We start from the raw sequence: 20,530 nt of genomic DNA, 5'->3' as shown, positions 1-20,530 counted from the left end.
TAAACAAGTTGATACAACGGCTGCCCAGCCATGTGTGTGAGAGGGGGCCGATAGTTCTGCTAGCGTCACTTGTTTAATTAATAACAGTGGGGTGAAACCAATGGGCATTGTCCTTGGGTTGCCACCAGCCCTGCTGCTCGACGTTCCTTGCTATCTGTTGGGTGTGAACACACGCTCCTGGGATTGAGGAGGCTTTAAAGAGCTCATTGCAAGAAAAGATGAGTAAACATTAGTTTTTTTGAGGCTGTTTAAGTGCATTTCTTGTTAGGACCATCCCCTGGGAGCTGGCTTTATGAACCTGCAGTGAATTCACCCTGTAACCTGATCTCGCAAGTCTATAACTTTCAAAACTTGTTTTTCAACAGAGGCGCTGCCTTTCTGCAGCCCTTCGGCAAAAACCAAACCAACCCACTCCCAAAAAACCCAACAAGTGAAAAAGCAGAGCTTGAGCAGGCTGTAGTGATGTTTTTTTTCCTCCTGAGTGAGGGCTGAGATCGCAACCTTGGCTGAACAAGATCAATCTGATCTCAAGTCACTTGAGCCTGGCCTCTGTAGCCAAAGTGGTTGCAACCTTAAACCAGGTTGGAGTTTACCTTGTTGAAATGGCAGGTGCTGCTTCGGAAAGATGATTAACAGGAGGGGTTTTCCAATTTAATCTGCATATGGATGCACTGTTTCCCTTCTATGATCTGTTTGGATCTACTGGATGGTAGAACAACAGAGGAAAATACTGCAAAGAAAGCTTTGACGGAAGGAACTGGCAGGGGATATGCAACATCTGTCATAACATGATTACTTTTGTTAATTAAAACAAAACACCTGATTAGATTGCCTATTAATAATAGCAGGGTTTTTTTAAGAAGCAGCTATCAATCTAGCCTCTTCCAGTTGTGTTTATATTTCCGCTTGATAGTATCAGGGGCTGTGGATGTGGCCACTGTGCTTTTACTTTCTTGCAGGGGATTCCAAACACCACTGCGATGTTGATGTTTTCCTTTTTTCTTCCATTTATTTTGCCAGGATTCACGTACCAGGGCTAAAGATTTAATACATCTGTTTCCTGCTGGCTCCCTGCCCTGGCTCTCATGATGCACAGACACCCCTGTGCCTCCCCCACCTCCCTGGAGCACTTTCACACTCCTAAAATCCAAGCTCTAACTGCAGATTTTGCTGTTTAGAAACCCCCAGTCCCCCATGTTTTTACTTTTCCCCGGGTTTTATTGTTCCTTCCTCTTGCTGAATACATTAGCCAACAGCAAGGGCACTTTGCTGGGAAATTTAAAACCTTAATCCTCCCCTCATTTGTTAAAAGGCTGTGTGATGTAACCATATTCTCAATAAAAGGTTTTAGAGGTTTTAGCTGGTAATGTCTCCCACAGAAAACCAGCTTGCAACCGGAGTGCTTCATGAGATTAGTTTCGTGATAGGGACTTCTATGTATAAATAGATGTCCAGGGAGCAGAAGCCTTTGTTGTGACCTCTTGTAGTAACAGCCCATATTTCTTTCTGAAATGCCCTTGGCTGGGAGAAGGAAATTATCAATAATATTTTTTTACAAGGAGAGTTTTCAAGCCTGCTTTTGTGTGTGGAATGATTTTCTGGCTTTTGTTTTGCTCTCAATCCCACAGGCTAATGCTGCTAAACCAGGGTCACTTGGCCACTTGTCCTGTGCTGGCCTGACTCAAAAACTTGTGTTGTGATGAGGAATAATAATTCCAGTTGACAGCTCTGACTCTATCAAAATAGCTTTCAGACCAGTGTGGTTTTTGAAATAAAAAAGGTGCCAAGAGCTTAATGCCCTGGTTACCCTATTTCTACAGCAACTGTCGATCATCTGTGTGCTTGAAGACGTTCATTTTTGATGGGACAAAAATTTCTGTTTTAGGAAATACTATTGTGAGTGGATGAAAAGAAGTACCTGCCTGGGATTATTTTGAACGGGAGACGTTATTGGAAGCATTTACTGGGTAAAACCTGTAGGGTTGAGGTTTTACCTGGAGATCGTGTGCTTAACACGCAGGGCTGGGGTCGTGGAGCAAGGGTACTTCTGTTACTGTACAATAGCCAACTGTGTCCTGGGCTGCATCATAAGTGTGACCAGCAGGGTGAGGGAGGGGATTCTGCCCCTCTACTTGTCTCTTGTGAGACCTCACCTGGAGCCCTGCATTCAGTTCTGGAGTCCGCTGCACAGGAAGAATGTGGATCTATCAGAGTGAGTCCAGAGGAGGCCATGAGGATAGCCTGAAGCACCTCCCATACAAGGATAGGCTGAGAGAGTTGGGCCTTGAGAAGAGGAGGCTCCAGGGAGACCTAAGAGCACCTTCCAGTGCTGAAAGGGCCTCCAGGAAAGCTGTAGGGGCCCTTTATCAGGGGATACAGGGACAGTACAATGGGGAATGGTTTTAAACTGAAAGAGGGGAGATTGAGATGAGATTTTGGGAAGAAACTGTTTACTGTGAGACACTGGAACATGTTGCCCAGAGAATTCATAGATGACTCATACCTGGAAGTGTTCAAGACCAGGTTGGGTGACACTTTGAGCAACCTGATGCAGCAAAAGGTGTCCTGCCCATGGCAGGAGGGTTGAAACTGGATGGTCTTTAAGGTCCCTTCCAACCCAAACCATTATAAGAGTCTATTAATGGCTGTGGTGGCTTTCATGTCAGTACTTCCCGGAGCTGTGGAAATTGCTGATTTTGGCTGTTACTTGTCTCTGAACAGATATTTTGCTCTAGATTTTTCTACAGAGCAAATGTTGATATTCTGGAGCATGTCTTGGTTCCAGTCGGGTGAATTAGTGGAGAGCAAAAACAGCTTGAACTTGACCTGCTCTAACGGAGCTGACCACCTCTGCCTGAATTACGCATGGTGCTTGACCCTCCCAAGCACTGATCTTCAGCTCTTCGTTCACCATCCTTGCTGGGGTTGAAGGCTTCCTGGGCACAAGTAATCTGGTTTCCTGATGCTTTAGCACCTTGTGCTTCATGTGCTGTTTTCCTTAACTGCTTTGTAGGCACAGACTGGTAGTGCTGGAAATGTTGGCTTGGTGGTGAATGGTGTAGGAGCGCCAACCTGGAGCTTGCTAAGCAGACAACTCTGAAGGCTGGGGACCTTTAGGGTTAGCACCAAACCCAGTCCAGCACTGGCAGAGCTTTGGCATTGGCCGCGAATTCTGGTCCTACCTAAAGAAATTCCCAATCATGAGAGGATGGTTTTCTGATGGGATGACTCATGATGTCCAAAGGTTGCTGTGGGTCTGTCTGGAGCCCTTGGTTATCAGGTGTCAAATGGAGATTCCTTAGGCCTGTTTTGTAGCATAGCTTGGCTTTACTTCTGGCTCCAAAGGCTTTTTAGTTTATTTTACTTGGATTACCAATCCTCTCTGTGTATAGAAGTTCATCCTGAGGTGGGAACTTCTAGGGCTAGAGGAGATGAGGTGGAGGTGAATCACAGGGAGGCAGACTCCAGGAAAGCCCCTCCTGTTTTGTCTCAAGTGTGCATTTATGCCCTGAGGAACCAAACTCAGCAACTGGTTGGTGTAAGGAGGGAACAAGGCAGACCTGGAGATGTCAAATGAATGAAATCCCAACAGTTTGTACAACAGAAGAGTTCAACCGTGTCCTCTTCCTTTCCTGGGGAAGGTTTGGATAGTAACACTCATCATGCGTTTTGACTCCCTCCCTTAAAAAAAAGCAATAAGCTGTCTGTTCCCTGGGGGAGATTGTTTATAAACAAATTAAAACAAAATGATCATAGAATGGTTTGAGTTGGAAGGGACTTCAAAGCCTGTCCAGATCTTGCCCACCCCCCCCCACCATGGGCAGGGATACGTCCCACTAGACCAGGCTGCTCAAGACTCCATCCAACATAGTCTTGAACACATCCAGGGAGGGGTCATCCGCAACTTGCTTGGGCAGCCTGGGCCAGTGTCTCACCACTTTCATCATGAAGAATTTCTTCCTAACATCTAATCTAATTCTTCTCCCTTCCAACTTAAAGCTATTCCACTTTGTTGTATCACTCCAGACCCTTGGAAAAAGTCCTTCCCCAGCTTTCCTGGAGCCCCTTCACGTACTGGAAGGCTCATACTTTATTGCACTGCCTTGCACCTGTCCTTGTGGAAGTGAAAGGTGTCTTCTTGGTGGTGGGGCTGGCTAGGATGATCACTCATTTGACCACTGCTGTCTTGTGGATGTCTACATCAAATTCACAAACTTCTTTAGTGTCTTCTGCTGTTCTGTGGCCCCTCTCCAGCCACTCTAATTGGCAGAAGCCCTAGTGGTAACTGTTCTGTGGCTACTGCTGGTCTTGGGGTTGGCACAGCCTGATCCATGCTTCAGCAGGTGGGCTGTGGAGCACCTACTGTAAGTGTCTAGGAGCTTTAGCTCCAATACCCATTGAAGCTGTAACTTAACAATCACCTACAGACCCTGTCTTCATTTATCTAAGGAGATCCATGCCTAGCTTTTGCCGGAATGCTCCTCTTCTGTACCTGTTCATCCAGATGGGGATGCAGCAGCCCCTTAAGCAACTCGATCTGCATTGCTATTGCTCTCCTGCTTATAACTTTGACAGCATGTGTTTTCCGTTCTTACAGGTGTTGCCGTAACAGCTTGTAGTTATCATTTGATGGCGTCATACACTTCAGTTTTACTTTTGCTCAGTTGCTTCCAGCAACAGAGCTCCTGTTCTTCTAGCAGAAATGAAAGAGCAGAGGTTAGTCCCTTTGTGGGTGGCTTTGCCTTTTGGACTTCCTGGCGTCCATCTCTTCCTACAGATGAGTAGGTCTGTCATTAGTGCTTGGAAAGCTAGGAGGTGGTGGTCTTGTTTTGGCACCAAGGCTTCAAATAACATTCTTAAGTGTGACCTGTCACCCAAGACATATCCAGGCTTCCTCTCCTTATGGATATGTGAAGTGTAAAGTAGGCTTGGTGATTATCTCTAAACAAACATTCCCTAAGGACTTGCTTATAGAAGGAAACTTTACCACATGATTGCCCTATTTATCACCCCAGATGGGTGCTCTGGAACTGGAAGAGGTGTTGGAGTTAACGACACTGTTACATCATTGTATATGGTGAGGCTGCACCTTGAATCCTGTGTTCAGTTTTGGCCCCTCAGTAAAAGAAAGATATTGAGCGGCTGGAGTGCGTCCAGAGGAGGGCAACAAGGCTGGTAAAGGGGCTGGAGAACAAGTGTTATGAGGAGCATACCTGGGGTTGTTTAGCCTGGAAAAAAGGAGGTTGGGGGGAGACCTTACTGCTTTCTACAGCTAGCTGAAAGGATGTTGTGGTGAGGTGGGTGCTGGTCTCTTCTCCTGAGTAACAGATGATGGGAAGAGAGGAAATGGCCTCAAGTTGTGCTTAGGGAGGTTTAGATTGAATATTAGGAAAAAATCCTCTACCAAAACAGTGGTGAAGCATTGGAAGAGGCTGCCTGGGGAAGTGGTGGAGTCTCCTTCCCTGCAGAGGTTCAAAAAGCATGTAAAGGTGGCACTTCAGGAGATAGTTTAGTAAGCATGGTGGTGTTGGGCTGATAGTTGGACAGGATAAGCTTAGACATCTTTTCCAGCCTTAAAGATTCTGCGTTCCCTGCAAAGATAGGGTTTCAGTTGAGTTCCCTGCACTCCCTGATAACATGCCCCTCCATAGCTGTCCTGTAGCCCCCTTTATATACTGGAAGGCTGCTCTAAGGTCTCCCTGGAGCCTTCTCTTCTCCCGGCTGACCAACCCCAATTTGTGTTGTTCCTTGGCTGCTACACAATTTATGGGCTCAAACTGGAAGAGTTTCATTCTTGTTTCTCCTTTGGAAAAGTTTTGAACTCGAAAGGCTGAGAAATCTCACTTTTTTGGCCACTTCTTAAGCACCTAAGTTTTCTGTTGATGTCCCTAGGTGCAACCCTAAGCCCAAGAGGGTGGTTGAAATAACACACCTTTTTTCTGACCTCAAAGAGTTGACCTCAATAGCTCGTACAAAGAAGAATTAAGCAAGGAAAATCCCTTTTATAACCAAACAGTGGGGTTTGGTTGGTTGGTTTTTTTTTTTTTTTCCCCCCTTATGTAAGGCATGATTAAATCTGTCGCCACTTTCTTTAGAAACTCTGTGCTGTAGTATTTCACTTTTGGTAGCAACTTGGAGTGTATGGCCACAGGAAAAGCGTGGGTTTCCTTTGAGCGCAAAGGAGGATGAGCCTGCTCTCCTCTTGACCCACTATCTCTCCTGTCCCTTTTTATGTAAAAATGGTCTTTTTTGCTTGTGATAGGGTTTCCTTTCATGTATGACGTAACCTGGGATAAGCATCTTATTCTGGAGTTGAATGTCCTTCTTGCTCCAATACTTGTGAAATAACATCACTTCTGAGTGCTCCAGGAGCAGCTGCAGACTACTCTTGGTTGTTTCCCATGGTGGCCTTGGCGTAATGTTTATAGTGGTCCATGCCAGCCAGGGAAGATGCTTTGGGACCAACGCCAGATCCTGTTGAGGCTAGATATCCTACAATCCCATGGGTTCGTAGAATCATAGAATCACTAGGTTGGAAAGGACCCACTGGATCATAGAGTCCAACCATTCCTAACAATCCCTAAACCATGCCCCTCAGCACCTCATCCACCCATCCTTTAAACACCTCCAGGGAAGGTGACTCAACCACCTCCCTGGGCAGCCTGTAGCAGTGCCCAATGACCTTTTCCGTGGAAAAATTTTTTCCTGATGTCCTGTCTGAACCTCCCCAGGTGCAGCTTGAGGCCATTCCCCTTTGTCCTGTCCTCTGTCACTTGGGAGAAGAGGCCAGCTCCCTCCTCTCCACAACCTCCTTTCAAGGTAGTTGTATCATAGAATCACCAGGTTGGAAAGGACCCACTGGATCATAGAGTCCAACCATTCCTAACACTCCCTTAAATCTTGTCTCTAAGCACTTCATCCACCCATTCCTTAGACACCTCCAGGGAAGGCGACTCGACCATCTCCCTGGGCAGCCTGTACCAGTGCCCAATGACTCTGTGAAGAACTTTTTTCTGATATCCAGCCAGAACCTCCCCTGGTGGAGCATTCCCCCTTGTCCTGCCCTCTGTCACTTGGGAGAAGAGGCCCTCCTTTCCCATTTTCTTCCAGTTCCTGGGGTTTTTCTCTTGCGGAGCCAACAGTGAGTGCAAGCTGTGTGGATTCCCACACAGTGGGATTTCTGGATCAGCCTTTCCAGTGTTTGCTCCTTAGTGTCCCAGACCCAGCTGCTGAGGTGTTTTCCTTTATGTCCCACTTTATTGCTTTTCTAGAATAATCAGGATCTTTTGCTTCGTGCATGTTTCTTCAGTAACTTCAACAAAATCATGGATTACTGTAAAGCACTAAGCTTACAGATATATGGACCAGGTGGAGTAACTTGAATTCCTCCATCTCCAATGTACCAATTAGGAGCTCATATCTTTCACTTAAATGAAAAGGCTTAACCTTGGACCCTTTCCAAAGGGGACAGCAGTTGGTGGACCTCCAATACAAGAAATCAATTCTCAGAAAGCTGGATTTCATGAAAATGTGACGTTTTCTGTTCCCTAATTCCTAATCAAAGCTGCTCTCGTAATTTTTTGACCAAGGATTTCTGTTTTGCCTTTCCTCCTGCCCCAGAAAAATCAAATTTTTTGTTAGGACTAAGTTTTCCCAGAGTAACACTGGGACCTAGAGTGTCTTCTGGAGAGGTCACTAGTCATTGCCCTGGCTTCTTGAATTTGAGACTGCTGTAACCCATCATGGATGATGAGGTGAGACCCAGGGAAGCCCACAGATATCTCCAATGAAGAAATTAGCTGAGGAAATGTTTTGAACAGGATGGGAGAGGATACTGTTGGAGCTGTGCATGGTCTCTTGGGTGGCAAAGCCCCTTCCTGATGTGGAGGCAAGAGGTTCACCAATGGTGGTGGAGGGAGTGCAGTGGGGAGCAGGGTAAGAGTGATGTGTGTAAAGCTTTTCGAACGGAAGCAAGAGAGTGAAATAGTGGCTTTGAGGAATCTTTTAGGATTTGCAGTGGGTCCTAATGCATTCTTGGCGGTATCTGCCCATACTTTGCCCTGGTGCATGAAAAAGCAGGTCTGAAGGTCTCTGTTCTCTTAAACTGCCAAGCGCTGTGCCCTTCCAAACAGGGCTTTTCTTATGCAGGGATCTTTTAGAAACTCATCTTTCTGAACTTCTCCTCACACAATGGATATCTCTGCTTGGGTAGAGCTTTTGTGGCCTTGGATTTGAATACCATCTTTGTGGCAACCTCCTTGCCTGGGGCATCTTGTAATAACCTCTTGCCTCTGTGAGACGGAGGGATATTGCTGTCTGTTATTTCCTGAAGTAGGAGATTAAATGCGTTTCCCTGTCTGCAGAAAGTCCAATCTGAAGCCATGGAAGGAAGCAAGGATAGAATTAATTTACTGCTTTGTGCAATTCATTTTTCCACCCCCATGAACTCTTGACTTGCTGCACTCAATCCCCTGTAGCCAGCAGGAGATAGGAGCGCTTATAGACATGGGGTCACATCTGTTTGTGAGCTCAAGGGTTATATTGAGCTTATCCGGAGCCCTCAGGTCTTGTCTTGTGTCTGAATGGCAAGACCTTGGACAGGAGATGCTTAGTTCATGATCGCATTTGGGAAGCCTTTCCTGAATAGCTTAGGAAATAAATTGCCCTATCAGGTAGTGTTAGGTAATAAAACTTTTTTGAAGTGCAACACCAGGCTCTGAAAATGCCTTTTTTTCATCCCCAAATGGTGTGGGTTTTTTGTGAGACCCTGTCCCTCTCTCTCAGCAGGGCTGTGACCCCTTTGCCCAGACACAGCGCAGCAAACTACAGCATCGCCGGGCACGGATCAACCAGCAGATCAACAAAGAGATGAGGATGCGAGCTGGAGCGGAAAACCTCTTCAGGTGAGTCTTGACCCCCGGAACATTCCTGTGGCCCAGGGATTTGGTTGGGGTGGAAATATGATCTTGCTGTCTGGGAGACAGCTGATGCACATCAGGGCTCTGGTGAGGGTTTGCTCAGTCGTTCCTTGACTTTGGAGTATTCATCCTAAAAATGTCTGCTCTCTATTTGGTTCAGTGGTGATGCAATGCATTTTGACGGAAAGTTTTATAATTTTAACATCCTGTAAGATGGATACAAAGCAGAGTGAACAGATTGAATAGTGGGAATGAAAATTCAGCTCAGATCAGAAGGATGTGGATCTGTTGGAGCAAATCCAGAAGAGGACACGAAGATGATCTGAGGGCTGGAGCACCTTGTATAAAGGACAGCCTGAGAGAGTTGGAATTGTTCAGCCTGGAGAATAGAAGGCTCTGGGGAGACCACCTAGCAGCCTTCCAGTACTGAAAGATGGCTACAGGAAAGCTGGGGAGGGGCTCTTTATCGGTGAGTGCAGGAATAGGATGAAGGGGAACACTTTTAACTTGAAAAAGGGGAGATTTAGATGACACCTTAGGAAGAATTCTTTTCTGTGAGGGTGGAGGGGCACTGGCACAAGTTGCCTAGGGAAGTCGTGGATGCCCTGTCCCTGGAGGTGTACAGGACCAGGTTGGATGAGGTATTGAATGACCTGATCCATGGGAGTTGTCCCTGCCCATGGCAGTGGACTTAGAACTGGATGAGCTTTAAGGTTCCTTCCAACCCAAACCATTCTATGAGCTTGGACTGCAGAGCTCCTGTTTGGTACCTCCAGCAAGTGAGTCAAATCCAGCTTTAGCTTCAAAAACTCCCATCACAGCACTTCCACCAGAGTGGAATCTGAAAACTATGTCTTTGCAGAAGAGCACAATTTAGCACCTGTCCACCCTGTTGGGAAGATGCATTTATGGGATGGTGCAAAAGTTGGCACCTTTGCACGGCTTTCAGATTGTTGGTCGTCATAGACTCATAGAATAGTTTGGTTTGGACGGGACCTTAAAGATCATCCAAACCTCCTGACAGACAGACACCTTCCACTAAAGCAGGGTGCTCAGAATCCCATCAAGCCTTGAACACCTCCAGGGCTGAGGGCATGCATGACTTCTCTGGGCAACATGTGCCAGTTCCTCACCACCCTCACAAGAAAGAACTTTTTGCCAGTATCTAATGTCCAGCACATGAATTCCTTCCCCTGTAAAGCATAAATTGCATGTTGTTTTGCAGCTATTTTATCTCTTTTTAATCCAAGGATGACCTTTGTTGTAGCTCTTGTGTGTATCTCATGTTCCTGTAGGGTGTTGGAGGGCATCAGTGACCTGGATGAAAGCATTGAGTGCACCCTTAGCAAGTTTGCAGATGACACTAAGCTGTGTGGAAGCGTAGGTCTGATGGGGGGTAGGGAGGCTCTGCAAAGGGATCTGAACAGGCTGGACCGATGGGGTCCAAAGGTAGCATGAGGTTTAACAAGGCCAAATGCAGGGTCCTGCGCTGGGGGCACAAAAACCCTATGCAGTGCTAAAGACTAGGAAAAGTCTGGCTAGAAAGCTGCCTGGAGGAGAAGGACCTGGGAGTGTTGGTTGACAGCCGACTGAACATGAGCCAGCAGTCTGCCCAGGTGGCCAAGAAGGCCAATCGCATCTTGGCTTAGATCAGAAATGGCGTGACTAGCAGGTCCAGGGAGGTTATTCTCCCTCTGTACTCGGCACTGGTGAGACCACACCTTGAATACTGTGTTCAGTTCTGGGCCCCTCACCACAAGAAGGATGTTGAGACTCTGCAGTATGTCCAGAGAAGAGCAACGAAGCTGGTGAGGGGGCTGGAGAACAAGTCTTATGAGGAGCGGCTGAGAGAGCTGGGGTTGTTTAGCATGGAGAAGAGGAGGCTGAGGGGTGACCTTATTGCTCTCTACAACTACCTGAAAGGAGGTTGTGGAGAGGAGGGAGCTGGCCTCTTCTCCCACGTGACGGGGGACAGGACAAGGGGGAATGGCCTCAAGCTCCACCAGGGGAGGTTCAGGTTGGACATCAGGAAAACATTTTTCATGGAAAGGGTCATTGGGTACTGCTACAGGCTGCTGAGGGAGGTGGTTGAGTCACCTTCCCTGGAGGTGTTTAAAGGATGGGTGGATGAGGTGCTGAGGGGCATGGTTTAGGGATTGTTAGGAATGGTTGGACTCGATGATCCAGTGGGTCCTTTCCAACCTAGTGATTCTATGATTTTGTGTAGAGTCTCTTAATATAAGAAAGTATTGTAATGCTACCCTGAAATAGATTTTTTTTTTTGGCTTATTTTGCCCATTTGATTATTTTCTTTCCCCAATAAAATAAAATTGACTTTTCACATCTGAAGGTGAATGATTTAATGTTAGCGATGTGTGCACCTGGGACAAGGGATTAATATTTGCTCTGCTGAACTGTAACAAGAAATGGTATTTTACTGATGGATAAAGACAGCAGGGCTTTTCTGGGGAGGGGAGTGAGGTTACAGCCCCCCTACCTTGCTGCTCTGCCTTATCTAATTAAAGAAAAAGCCATGAAATCCCAACGTTCGCCCTTCCACGTGACTCCTTTTTTAATATTAAAAAAAGAGAAAATGTGCTGCCCCAGCAGAAAAAGGGCCTGGCTGTGGTTTCTGTGCAAACAGTGGGAATCAGAGCCATGTTCAGGGGAGTGAGCAAAAATGTGATGCAAAACACATCTTAATTGCTCAGCCAAGGAAATGCAGTGGTGGGGCTCTTTTATTTTTGCTGGATCAGCACTTTGAATGTCCTTTGGTAGCAGCCACTTTCCTTCCCTCCCACAAGTCCACTTTGCTGAGTAATAATGTGGTTTTCTGGGCATTGAAGTGCTCAGAGTTTATGGAACATGGGAAGTCTGGGCGGGAAATAAATCAAGACTGTGCCTGAAATTTGAGTAGAGGGGAGATTGAGGTTTGGGATTGTTCAGCCTGGAGAAGAGAAGGCTCTGGGGAGACTTTGGAGCAGCTTCCAGTACTGAAAGGAGCTCTGGGAAAGCTGAGGAGGGGCTTTAGCAGGGAGTGCAGGGACAGGACAAGGGGAAATGGTTTTTAGCTGAAAGAGGGGAGATTTAGATGAGGTATTAGGAAGAAATGTTCTCCTGTGACAGTGGTGAGGCACTAGTCCAGGTTACCCAGAGAAGTCGTGGATGCCCAGCCCCTGGAGGTGTTCAAGGCCAGGTGAGGCTTTAAAAAACCTGATCCAGTGGAAGGTGTCCCTGCCCATGGCAGGGTGGGTGGAACTGGGTGGGCATTAAAGTCCCTTCCCACCCAAACCATTCCACCATTCTATGATGTTGTAAGTCTAAAGGTTATTAAAGATTATAGACTTGAGTTGCACAGAGAAGCTTCCTTTGCATCTCTCTAGGCTGTTAAATGCAAATAGAAAAAGCTGTGGGTTGTCCAGCCTGGAGCAGAGTTTTCAGCTGAACTTGCTGGTTTCTTTGCCTCTGCAAAAAAATATCCCTCTCAATGCTTTAAGAAAAATAATCTCAACTCTTCTGTTCAGTGCATGGGTCTCTTTTCCTGGAGAAGTTGCCGTAAATGGTGTATTAGAAAAAACGCATGTAGTGTTTGCTCAGCAGTGTTAAGAGGGTTTGTTTGCTGGGTAAATAAATGGGGAGAGGCAGCGGAAACCTTTTCGTTTCTTGTTCAAATACTGGGGCTGAGAGAAGCAATCAGGAAGACAAAAGTGTCGCAAATAAACCAGCTTCTTAAAATGAAGTAAAAAAAGGATCAGGAGTCTTTTGTTTGATATTAGCTGAGTAAACAGCTGATAATTTCAGTGAGGAGGCTGATGGAGACACATAGGGTCTGCGTGCTCTTATGGAGATCAACACTTACCTTAGATGGGAAATATGGAATGCATCAACACAGGTTTGCTCACAAAAATGATTGAGAGCTCCCGTCTAACTCTCAGAGGTACTGAAAGATGTAGACCTGTTGGAACAGGTCCAGAGGAGGCCACAAAGAAGATCCAAAGGCTGGAGCACCTCTGCTGTGAGTACAGGCTGAAAGAGTTGGGGTTCTTCAGCCCAGAGAAGGGAAGGGGCTAGGGAGACTGTAGAGCAGCTTCTGGTACTGAAAGGGGCTCCAGGAAAGCTGGGGAGTGGCTCTTTCTCAGAGAGTACAAGGATAGGATGAGGGGGAACGGTTTTAAGCTGAAAGAGGGGAGATTGAGATGAGTTATTAGGAAGAAATACTTCCCTGTGAAGGTGGGGAGACACTGGCCTTGGTTGCCCAGAGAGGTTGTGGATGCCCCATCCCTGGAGGTGTTCCAGGCCAAGTTGGGTGGGGCTTTGAGCAACTTGGTCCAATGGGAGGTCTCCCTGCCCATGGCACGATGTTGGAACTGGGTGGGCTTTGAGGTCCCTTCTAATCAAAACCATTCTATGATTTTATGAAATTAGCAATCAGTAACATAAGAAAATTATTAAAAAATTGAAGTATTGTTGCTAGCTGCTAGCAAGAATGGAACAAACCTCTTTAATTCATATAGGAATAAAATCATAGCAACAGCAGTGGTGCACTTCTGTATCCTGGAGGTATAGGATGTGTGGAGGTACAGGTGTGTGGAGGAGACTAAAACAGCAACTAAGTACTGGTTTATATGGCAAGAGGGTGCTGATACTTTATGGGAAATTGCAGAAGTCATAGAATAGTTTTGGTTGGAAGAGACGTTAAAGATCATCCAGTTCCAACCCCCTGCCGTGGGCAGGGAAACTTCCCAGTTGATCAGGCTGTTCGATGCTGAAGGGTGTCTAATGGATGCAGCCACAGAGATCTTTGGATGTGCTGTGGTTCTGCTTTATTTGCTTAAAATGAAAAATGTATTGGTCTTGGGAATTCCCAGCAAAGGGAGTCAGACACTAAAGGACAAGCATCTTCAAAGAAAAACAGCATAACTCCTTCTACTGCTGTGAGCCAGGTCAGGGCAGGGCCTTCGAAGGACGCTATCTATAAAAAAAACATGTTAAAGGCAACATGCTCAGCAAAAGTTGGGAGGAAGCAGTGCCCTGACCAAGCAGAGCTCTTCTATGTGTTGTTTTTCCTGAGCCTGGCATGACTTAGTGCAAGCAGCCAGAGCCCCTTTCAGCCGACTACTGCACACTGTCAGCTCTGGGTTATCTCTCCCTGCTTTCCTTTGGAAGAGATAAGAAGGGTATTATCAGCCTGGGAGCTTGTCTTGCTGGGAGCAAGCAGCTGAAATCAATCCTTGGTGTTTACATCTGATGTGCATAAGTGGGGAGGGGAGGGCAGAGTCCAGCTATACTGATGTGTAAGAACAGCAAACCTTTTCTCTTATAGAAAGGTTATTTGCACCTAAAAAAAGAAGTTTTTCTTCCTCAAACCCAACTATAAAGCACTCTTATTTGGTCTGAGTGAGCACCTTGAGTCCTCATAGCCAAATCTGAAGCTGCACTGGAGGTGGGAGCATGGATGGGCAAAGGGAATGTTGCTTTGTAGGGGACATTTCTCCTCCACCCTTGGGTGCAGGTTCATCTGTACTTGACATTGGTGAGGTTAAACCTTGTGTACTGTGTTCACTTCTGGGCCATTCACTCAAAGAAGGACATTGAGGGGCTAATTGAAGCTGGTAAAGAGGCTAGGGAACAAGCATTATGAGTAGTAGCTGAGGGAACTGGGATTGTTTAGCCTGGAGAAAAGAAGGCTGAGGGGGGACCTTATCACTGTCTACAACTGTCTGAAAGGAGGTTGTAGTGAGGTGGGTACTGGTCTTGTCTCCCAAGTGACAGATGATAAGAGAAGAGGAAAATGGCCTCAAGTTGCACTAGGGCAGGTTCAGATTAGACATCGGGAAAAATTTCACCAGAAGGGTTCTTGGGCACTGGAACAGCTGCTCAGGGAGAGGAGGTGGTGGAGTCTCTATGCCTGGTGGTTTTTAAAAGACGGGTATATGAGTCATTCAGGGTTTTGGTTTAGTAGCGTACAGATACTGTTGGACTCTATCTCAATGGTCTTTTCCAACCAAACTATTCTATGATTTTAGCCAGTTGCAACCCTGTGAATAAGTTTTGCCTGGGCTCAGCCTCCCCAGTAGAGCAGTCTGGATGCTCTGGCATCCCTGGTCCCTGTTGTGCGCAGAGCAAGAGGAACATCTCTGTGGGAAGGTTTGGATGGGTGCACATGATCTTACACCACTGGATAACTTAATTGCTTTTTATCAGAGCAGTCAAGAGTTGATAAATAAGGGCATTGAAGTGGGGGAGGTTTGATCAGCACAGTGTTGTCTTGCAGGGCCACCAGCAACCACAAGGTCAAAGAGACAGTTGCCCTGGAGCTGAGCTACGTGAACTCCAACCTGCAGTTGCTGAAGGAGGAGCTGGAAGAGTTGAACAGCAGCGTGGATGTGTACCAGAATGACAGGTACATGATTGCTCTGCCTCACTGCTCTGCACAGGGCAAGGACCCCCTGGCAAGGACCACGAGGTGGAGGTTGGAGAGTAGGCGTGAGTTTGGGCGTGAGCCAGATATGCTGGAAAGAGCTTTTTATCCTGGAAGTATCCCCATTTCATCTGTATAGCTGCAAGGAGACTAGACTCAACAGCTTTTCCTAGCAGATACTTAGGAGGCATTTGGGTGGTGTATCTTTGGGAGATCGATGTCCTGAAGCAGAATGAATAAGTCATAGCATCATAGAATGGTTTGAATTGTAAAGGACCTTAAAGATCATCCAGTTCCAACCCCCTGCCATGAGCAGGGACATCTCCCACTGGATCAGGTTGCTTAAAGCCCCATCCAACCTTGCCTTGAACACCTCCAGGGATGGGACATACCTCACCACCCTCACAGGAAAACCTTTCTTCCTAAAATTTTATCTCAGTCTTTCAGCTTAAAACCATTTCAGCTTAAAACCATTGTCCTATCCCTGCACTCCCCGATAAAGAGCCCCTTCCCAGCTTTCCTGTGGCCACCTTTCAGTACTGAAAGGCTGCAAGAAGGTCTCCCTGAAGCCTTCTTTTCTGCAGGCTGAACAACTCCAACTCTCTCAGCCTGCCCTTGTATGGGAGGTGCTCCAGCCCTTGGATCATCTCTGTGGCCTCTTCTGGACTTGCTCTAACAGATCAGTGTCCTTCCTATGCGGAAGTGACTCCAGCTGAGGTCTCACAAGAGCAGAGCAGAGTAGAGGGGCAGGATAACTTGTCCGAAGCAACCATCTTTACTTGCATCATCCTTCTTTCTGAGCATCTCATCAGAGCAAGCGTTTTTACCCAGCAGGTGAAGTAGCAGAAGAAATTAAAAGTGTGGCTGCTCGGGTGCCCAGCCTCCTGTTCTGGCTGTTCCTAGACTGATTACTCACTGGTTTCTTCTCACATCGAGGGTATTGGGTTATTTTTCTCTTTCTCAGGTTAGACCTTTTGTTAATTGAAATGCTTTGAAATGCTTACCCAGCCACCTTGGGCTTGACTCATCGGAGTGGTAATCCTAGCATGCTTGGCAGAAAACCAACGTGCTAGGGCAGCTCAGCAGCACCGTTTTGCTTGTTGAGAAAAGCAGAAATCCCTGAGGCAGAAAGGACTGAGGGTGCTGCTCTTTTCCTTCACAAGATGGGTGGATGGCATTTGACACCAAGCTGAGTGGTGTGGTTGACAGACCTGAGGGATGAGATTCAGAGGAACCTGGATGAGGTTGAGAAGTGGGCCCATGGGAGGTTCAACAAGGCCAAGTGCAAGGTCCTGCATTTGGGTCAGAGCAACTTCCAGTATCAATACAAGCTGGGGTAAGAAGGGATTGAGAGCAGCCCTGAGCTGAGGAGAAGGACTTGAGGGTTCTGGTGGATGAAAAACTGGACGTGAACTGCTGATGTGTGCACTCAGCCCAGAAAGCTAATGGTATCCTGGACTGCATCCAAAGCAGTATGGCCATCAGGATAAGGGAGGCGATTCTCCCCTTCTGTTCTGTTCTGGTGAGATCACACCTGGAGCCATGTTGACAGGAAAGACGTGGACCCCTTAGAGCTGGGCCATGAGGCCACAAAAATGATTGGGGGATGCAGCACCTCTGCTATGAAGAGAGGCTGAGAGTTGGGGCTGTTCAGCCTGGAGAAGAGAAGGCTCTGGGGAGACCTTCAAGCAGCCTTCCAGTACTTAAAGGGGGCTGATAAGAAAGGTGGAGATAGGCTTTTTAGCAACGTTACTAAAGACAGATTGAGGGGTAATGGTTTTAAATGAAAAGAAAGGAGATTCAGACTGCATATAAGAAAGAAATGAGGGTGTTGAAACAGGAGGTCAGGTTGCCTAGAGAGGCTGTAGATGCCCCACCACTGGAAACATCCAAGGTTGAGTTGGACAGGGCTCTGAGTAACCTGATCTGGTTGAAGATGTCCCTGCTCATTGCAGGGGAGTTGGACTGGGTAGACTTTAAATTTCCCTTCTAACCCAAACTATTCAATGACTCTACAGTTCTATGTCCATCCATGTTCTTTTCCCAATACATGGTCCTCTTTGGGGATGGATTGCTGTGCTGCTGGGGACAGAGATGCAGAGTAGGAGAGCATCAGTGACTCAATTCTGTGGGTTGCTGCAATATTAAATGTAGGAGCAGGATGATTTTAGTGCAGGATTGTGTTAGGGTCACAGGTTTCCTACAGAGAGAAAGCCTGGAGAGCGTCTAGAGGAGGCAACAAAGTTGGTGAAGGATTTAGAGGGGAAGCCGTATGAGAAGCAGCTGAAGTCACTTGGTCTGTTTAGTTGAGAGAAGACTGATGGGAGACCTCATCACAGTCTACAGCTTCCTGACAAGGGGAGAAGGAGGAGCAGGAGCTGATCTCTTCTCTCTGGCGACCAATGATGGGACCCAATGGAATGGCAGGAAGATGCACCTGGGGAGGATTAGGTTGGACATTAGAAAAAGGTTCTTCACCCAGAGGGTGTGGAGCACTGGAACAGCTCCGCAGGAAAGCAATGATGGTGCCAAGCCTGACAATATTACAGAAGCATTTGGCCAACGTCCTCAGACACATGGTGTGAGTGTTGGGATTGTCCTATACAGGGATAGGAGTTGGGCTTGATCCTTGTGGGTTCCTTCTAACTCAGGACATTCTGTGAAAGCTAAGGGAGCCCCTGTCTCCAACACCCTTTGGTGTTTGCTGCATTCAGAGGGTCTTTTTCAGTTTGAACATAATCCTGGATGTTGGTCTTCCTGTGCTGGAATTAGGAATGCATGCAACATCTCCCATGTTTCATGCGTCCTCCCCAAGTTCTTCCCTATCAGAAATGTTGGTTTTCTAACCTGCTGCTTGTTTGCCCTGGTTTGAAAAGAAAACAGCAGCAGCCACAGCTTCAAAACCCTGCCGAGGCAAAACAAAAGCCCCTTTGTTTGCTCTAGGCATTGGATTCAGGCGGAAATCTTGTTAGAGAACAAGCAATAATGGCTTTTCTGCACTAATTATAGCTCTTGAAGCTGTTTATTCAGTATGAATCGATGAAAATGTGGGTGCAACCTCCCTGCCCTGCTGCCCGCGTTTTTGCAACTTTCTTTGCCTCACTAATGAGGGATGTGTTAACAAGTTATCAGCAGTTTCTGGAGATTATAAGAGGGGGCTTTTGGGCAAACCTGGCTTGATGCAGGGCTTAATCCTGCCTGACTTACCTCCCATCTCTCTCTGCCAAACTTTCTTGTCTCTTTAAACCAGTCCCCTGGACGCGCAAATGTCTGGGGATGCAGTAACATGGCTTTTGGTGTTGGGGATGGGGGTATTCCTGAGAGATAACATTGAAGTCCTGGAGCATGCCAAAGAAGAACAATGAAGCTGGTGAAGGGGCTGGAGAACAAGTCTTACAAGGAGTGGCTGAGGGAACTGGAGTTGTTCACCCTAGAGAAGAGGAGTCTAAGGGGAGACCTCCTCATTTTCTACAACTTCCTGAAAGGAGATTGTGGCAAGGTGGGTTTTGGTCCCTTCTCCCAAGTGATAGGATGAGAGGAAATGGCCTCAAGTTGAACCAAGGGAGGTTCAAATTGGGCATTAGGAAACATTTCTTCACTGGAAGTGTTACCAAGCACTGGCAGAGGCTGCCCAGGGAAGTGCTTTTGTCCCCATCCCTGGAGATTTTTAAAAGATGGGGAGATGAAGTGCTTAGGGATATGATTTAGTGTTGGACAGGTACAGTCAGACTTGTTGATCTCAAAGGTCTTTTCCAACCTAGTGATTCTATGATTTCTAAGATAGATGGGTATTGGGCATAAAAGCATTTGTGGAGCCAGTGTGAGCTGCATGTACCACGGTTCACATTCCCCTTCTCTGTGTACTGGAGTTGGATGATGGATCCAGCTTTGGGGCTGTAATGTTCTGCATGCTCCAGGCTCTGCTGCTTATACAGATCACTTCTTTACTTCTTGGCAGAAGAAAATCAAAATAGCTGCTAAATCTCCCAAAAGGTGGTTCTTCCTGGCTTTCATTCTGCAGTGCCTCTTGTTCAATGCTGCACAACTGCCCTATTTTAATGTTGAAACAGAAACCACTCCCAGCTGGGTATTCCCAGAGTCATCATCATCTTCATCATTATACAATATTAAATGAGCTCTGTGATAAGAGCTATTATTAGGCAACTGCTTTTAATAGAGGGAGCAAATTTCAATATGAAGCGCAGCACTGCAGCCTGAGTGAATCCTTGTCAGCACCAAAGTCCCTAGGAAGGGTGAATCCATGACCTTGTGCTCCCATCACACCTGATGCCCAAGGGCTAGGAATGAAAGCAGCTTAATCACTGGAGCCGATTTTGTTGCTGTTACGTTTGTAGTGGAGAGAAAACCAGAAGCTGGAGGATTAAGGGTGGTGGTTTCCGTTTGTTTTCCATGCATCTCTCCTCTTGGGCTGTTTTTCCAACACCATATTGGGAACAGCATCCTTCTGCTGTGTTGAGTCAGGTCCTCTTCTAGTTTTATCTTTTAGCAGAAGCAGCAGAAGCCCAGTACGAAGAGCTGCTTCATTTTAGTCCCTGACACACAGGGTCTCTCTGAGGCTTTTAAACCACCACTAAATAGGTTACTGTCTTCTTCCAGTGAGTCCATCAGTGTTCCCATGATCCCTTTGGGCTTGAAGGAGACAAAGGAGCTGGATTTTCTGGTACCACTGAAGGTGAGCGTTAGGGTTTTGCGTGCTCTATGCATTGTAAGATGATGGAGGGGGCAACCATGCATTTTGGGTGATTTTTCTGCTCATAGGTACAGTTGGGTGCTGTAGAGGAGAAGCTGCAGAAGCTGCAAAATGTTTTCTATTTTGGAACAGCTGCCAAAAAAATATGGATGATATAAATATGATTTATGGGGAGGAGCTGGACTTAAAACATGGGAAAGTGGGAGATGAGGGTCTGGAGATAGTGGAGAACAAGAACCTGGCAGGGGAGGAGATGGTTTTCCTAGCAAAGGTTTTCTTGCAGAGAGAGCTTGCAAATTGCCTGTAGAGAATCACTCGAATTTACCCTTTAACTCTTGAGCATCTGTTTCCAAGGGGGACTCAAAGTTGTCTATTCTCTTGTTTCCCCATCCAGGATTTCATCAGCGAACACTATGGAGAGGAGGGTGTCTTGTTTGAAAAGGAAATCAAAGAGTTCATGGAGCTGCGACAGGTCAGTGG

General features: G+C 46.7%; 1 protein-coding gene across 2 annotated transcripts in view; it reads left to right on the top strand.

Annotated features, from left to right (window-relative positions):
- Positions 1 to 20,530, top strand: part of RHPN1 (rhophilin Rho GTPase binding protein 1) — a 40,686-nt gene that overhangs the window by 2,183 nt on the left and 17,973 nt on the right. Inside the window, exons 2-5 of one of the 2 annotated variants that reach the window (XM_054059747.1) lie at positions 8,788 to 8,903; positions 15,193 to 15,321; positions 19,957 to 20,032; positions 20,445 to 20,522. In XM_054059747.1, coding sequence (XP_053915722.1) covers positions 8,788 to 8,903; positions 15,193 to 15,321; positions 19,957 to 20,032; positions 20,445 to 20,522 — 399 coding nt within the window. Of the gene's footprint in view, positions 1 to 8,784; positions 8,904 to 15,192; positions 15,322 to 19,956; positions 20,033 to 20,444; positions 20,523 to 20,530 lie in introns of both variants that reach the window. The other variant, XM_009566224.2, reaches the window with a different exon arrangement.

This window comes from Cuculus canorus, chromosome 2 (assembly GCF_017976375.1).
Source record: "Cuculus canorus isolate bCucCan1 chromosome 2, bCucCan1.pri, whole genome shotgun sequence".
NCBI classification, from domain to species: domain Eukaryota; kingdom Metazoa; phylum Chordata; class Aves; order Cuculiformes; family Cuculidae; genus Cuculus; species Cuculus canorus.
This window is presented reverse-complemented; position numbering and strand designations above follow the sequence as displayed.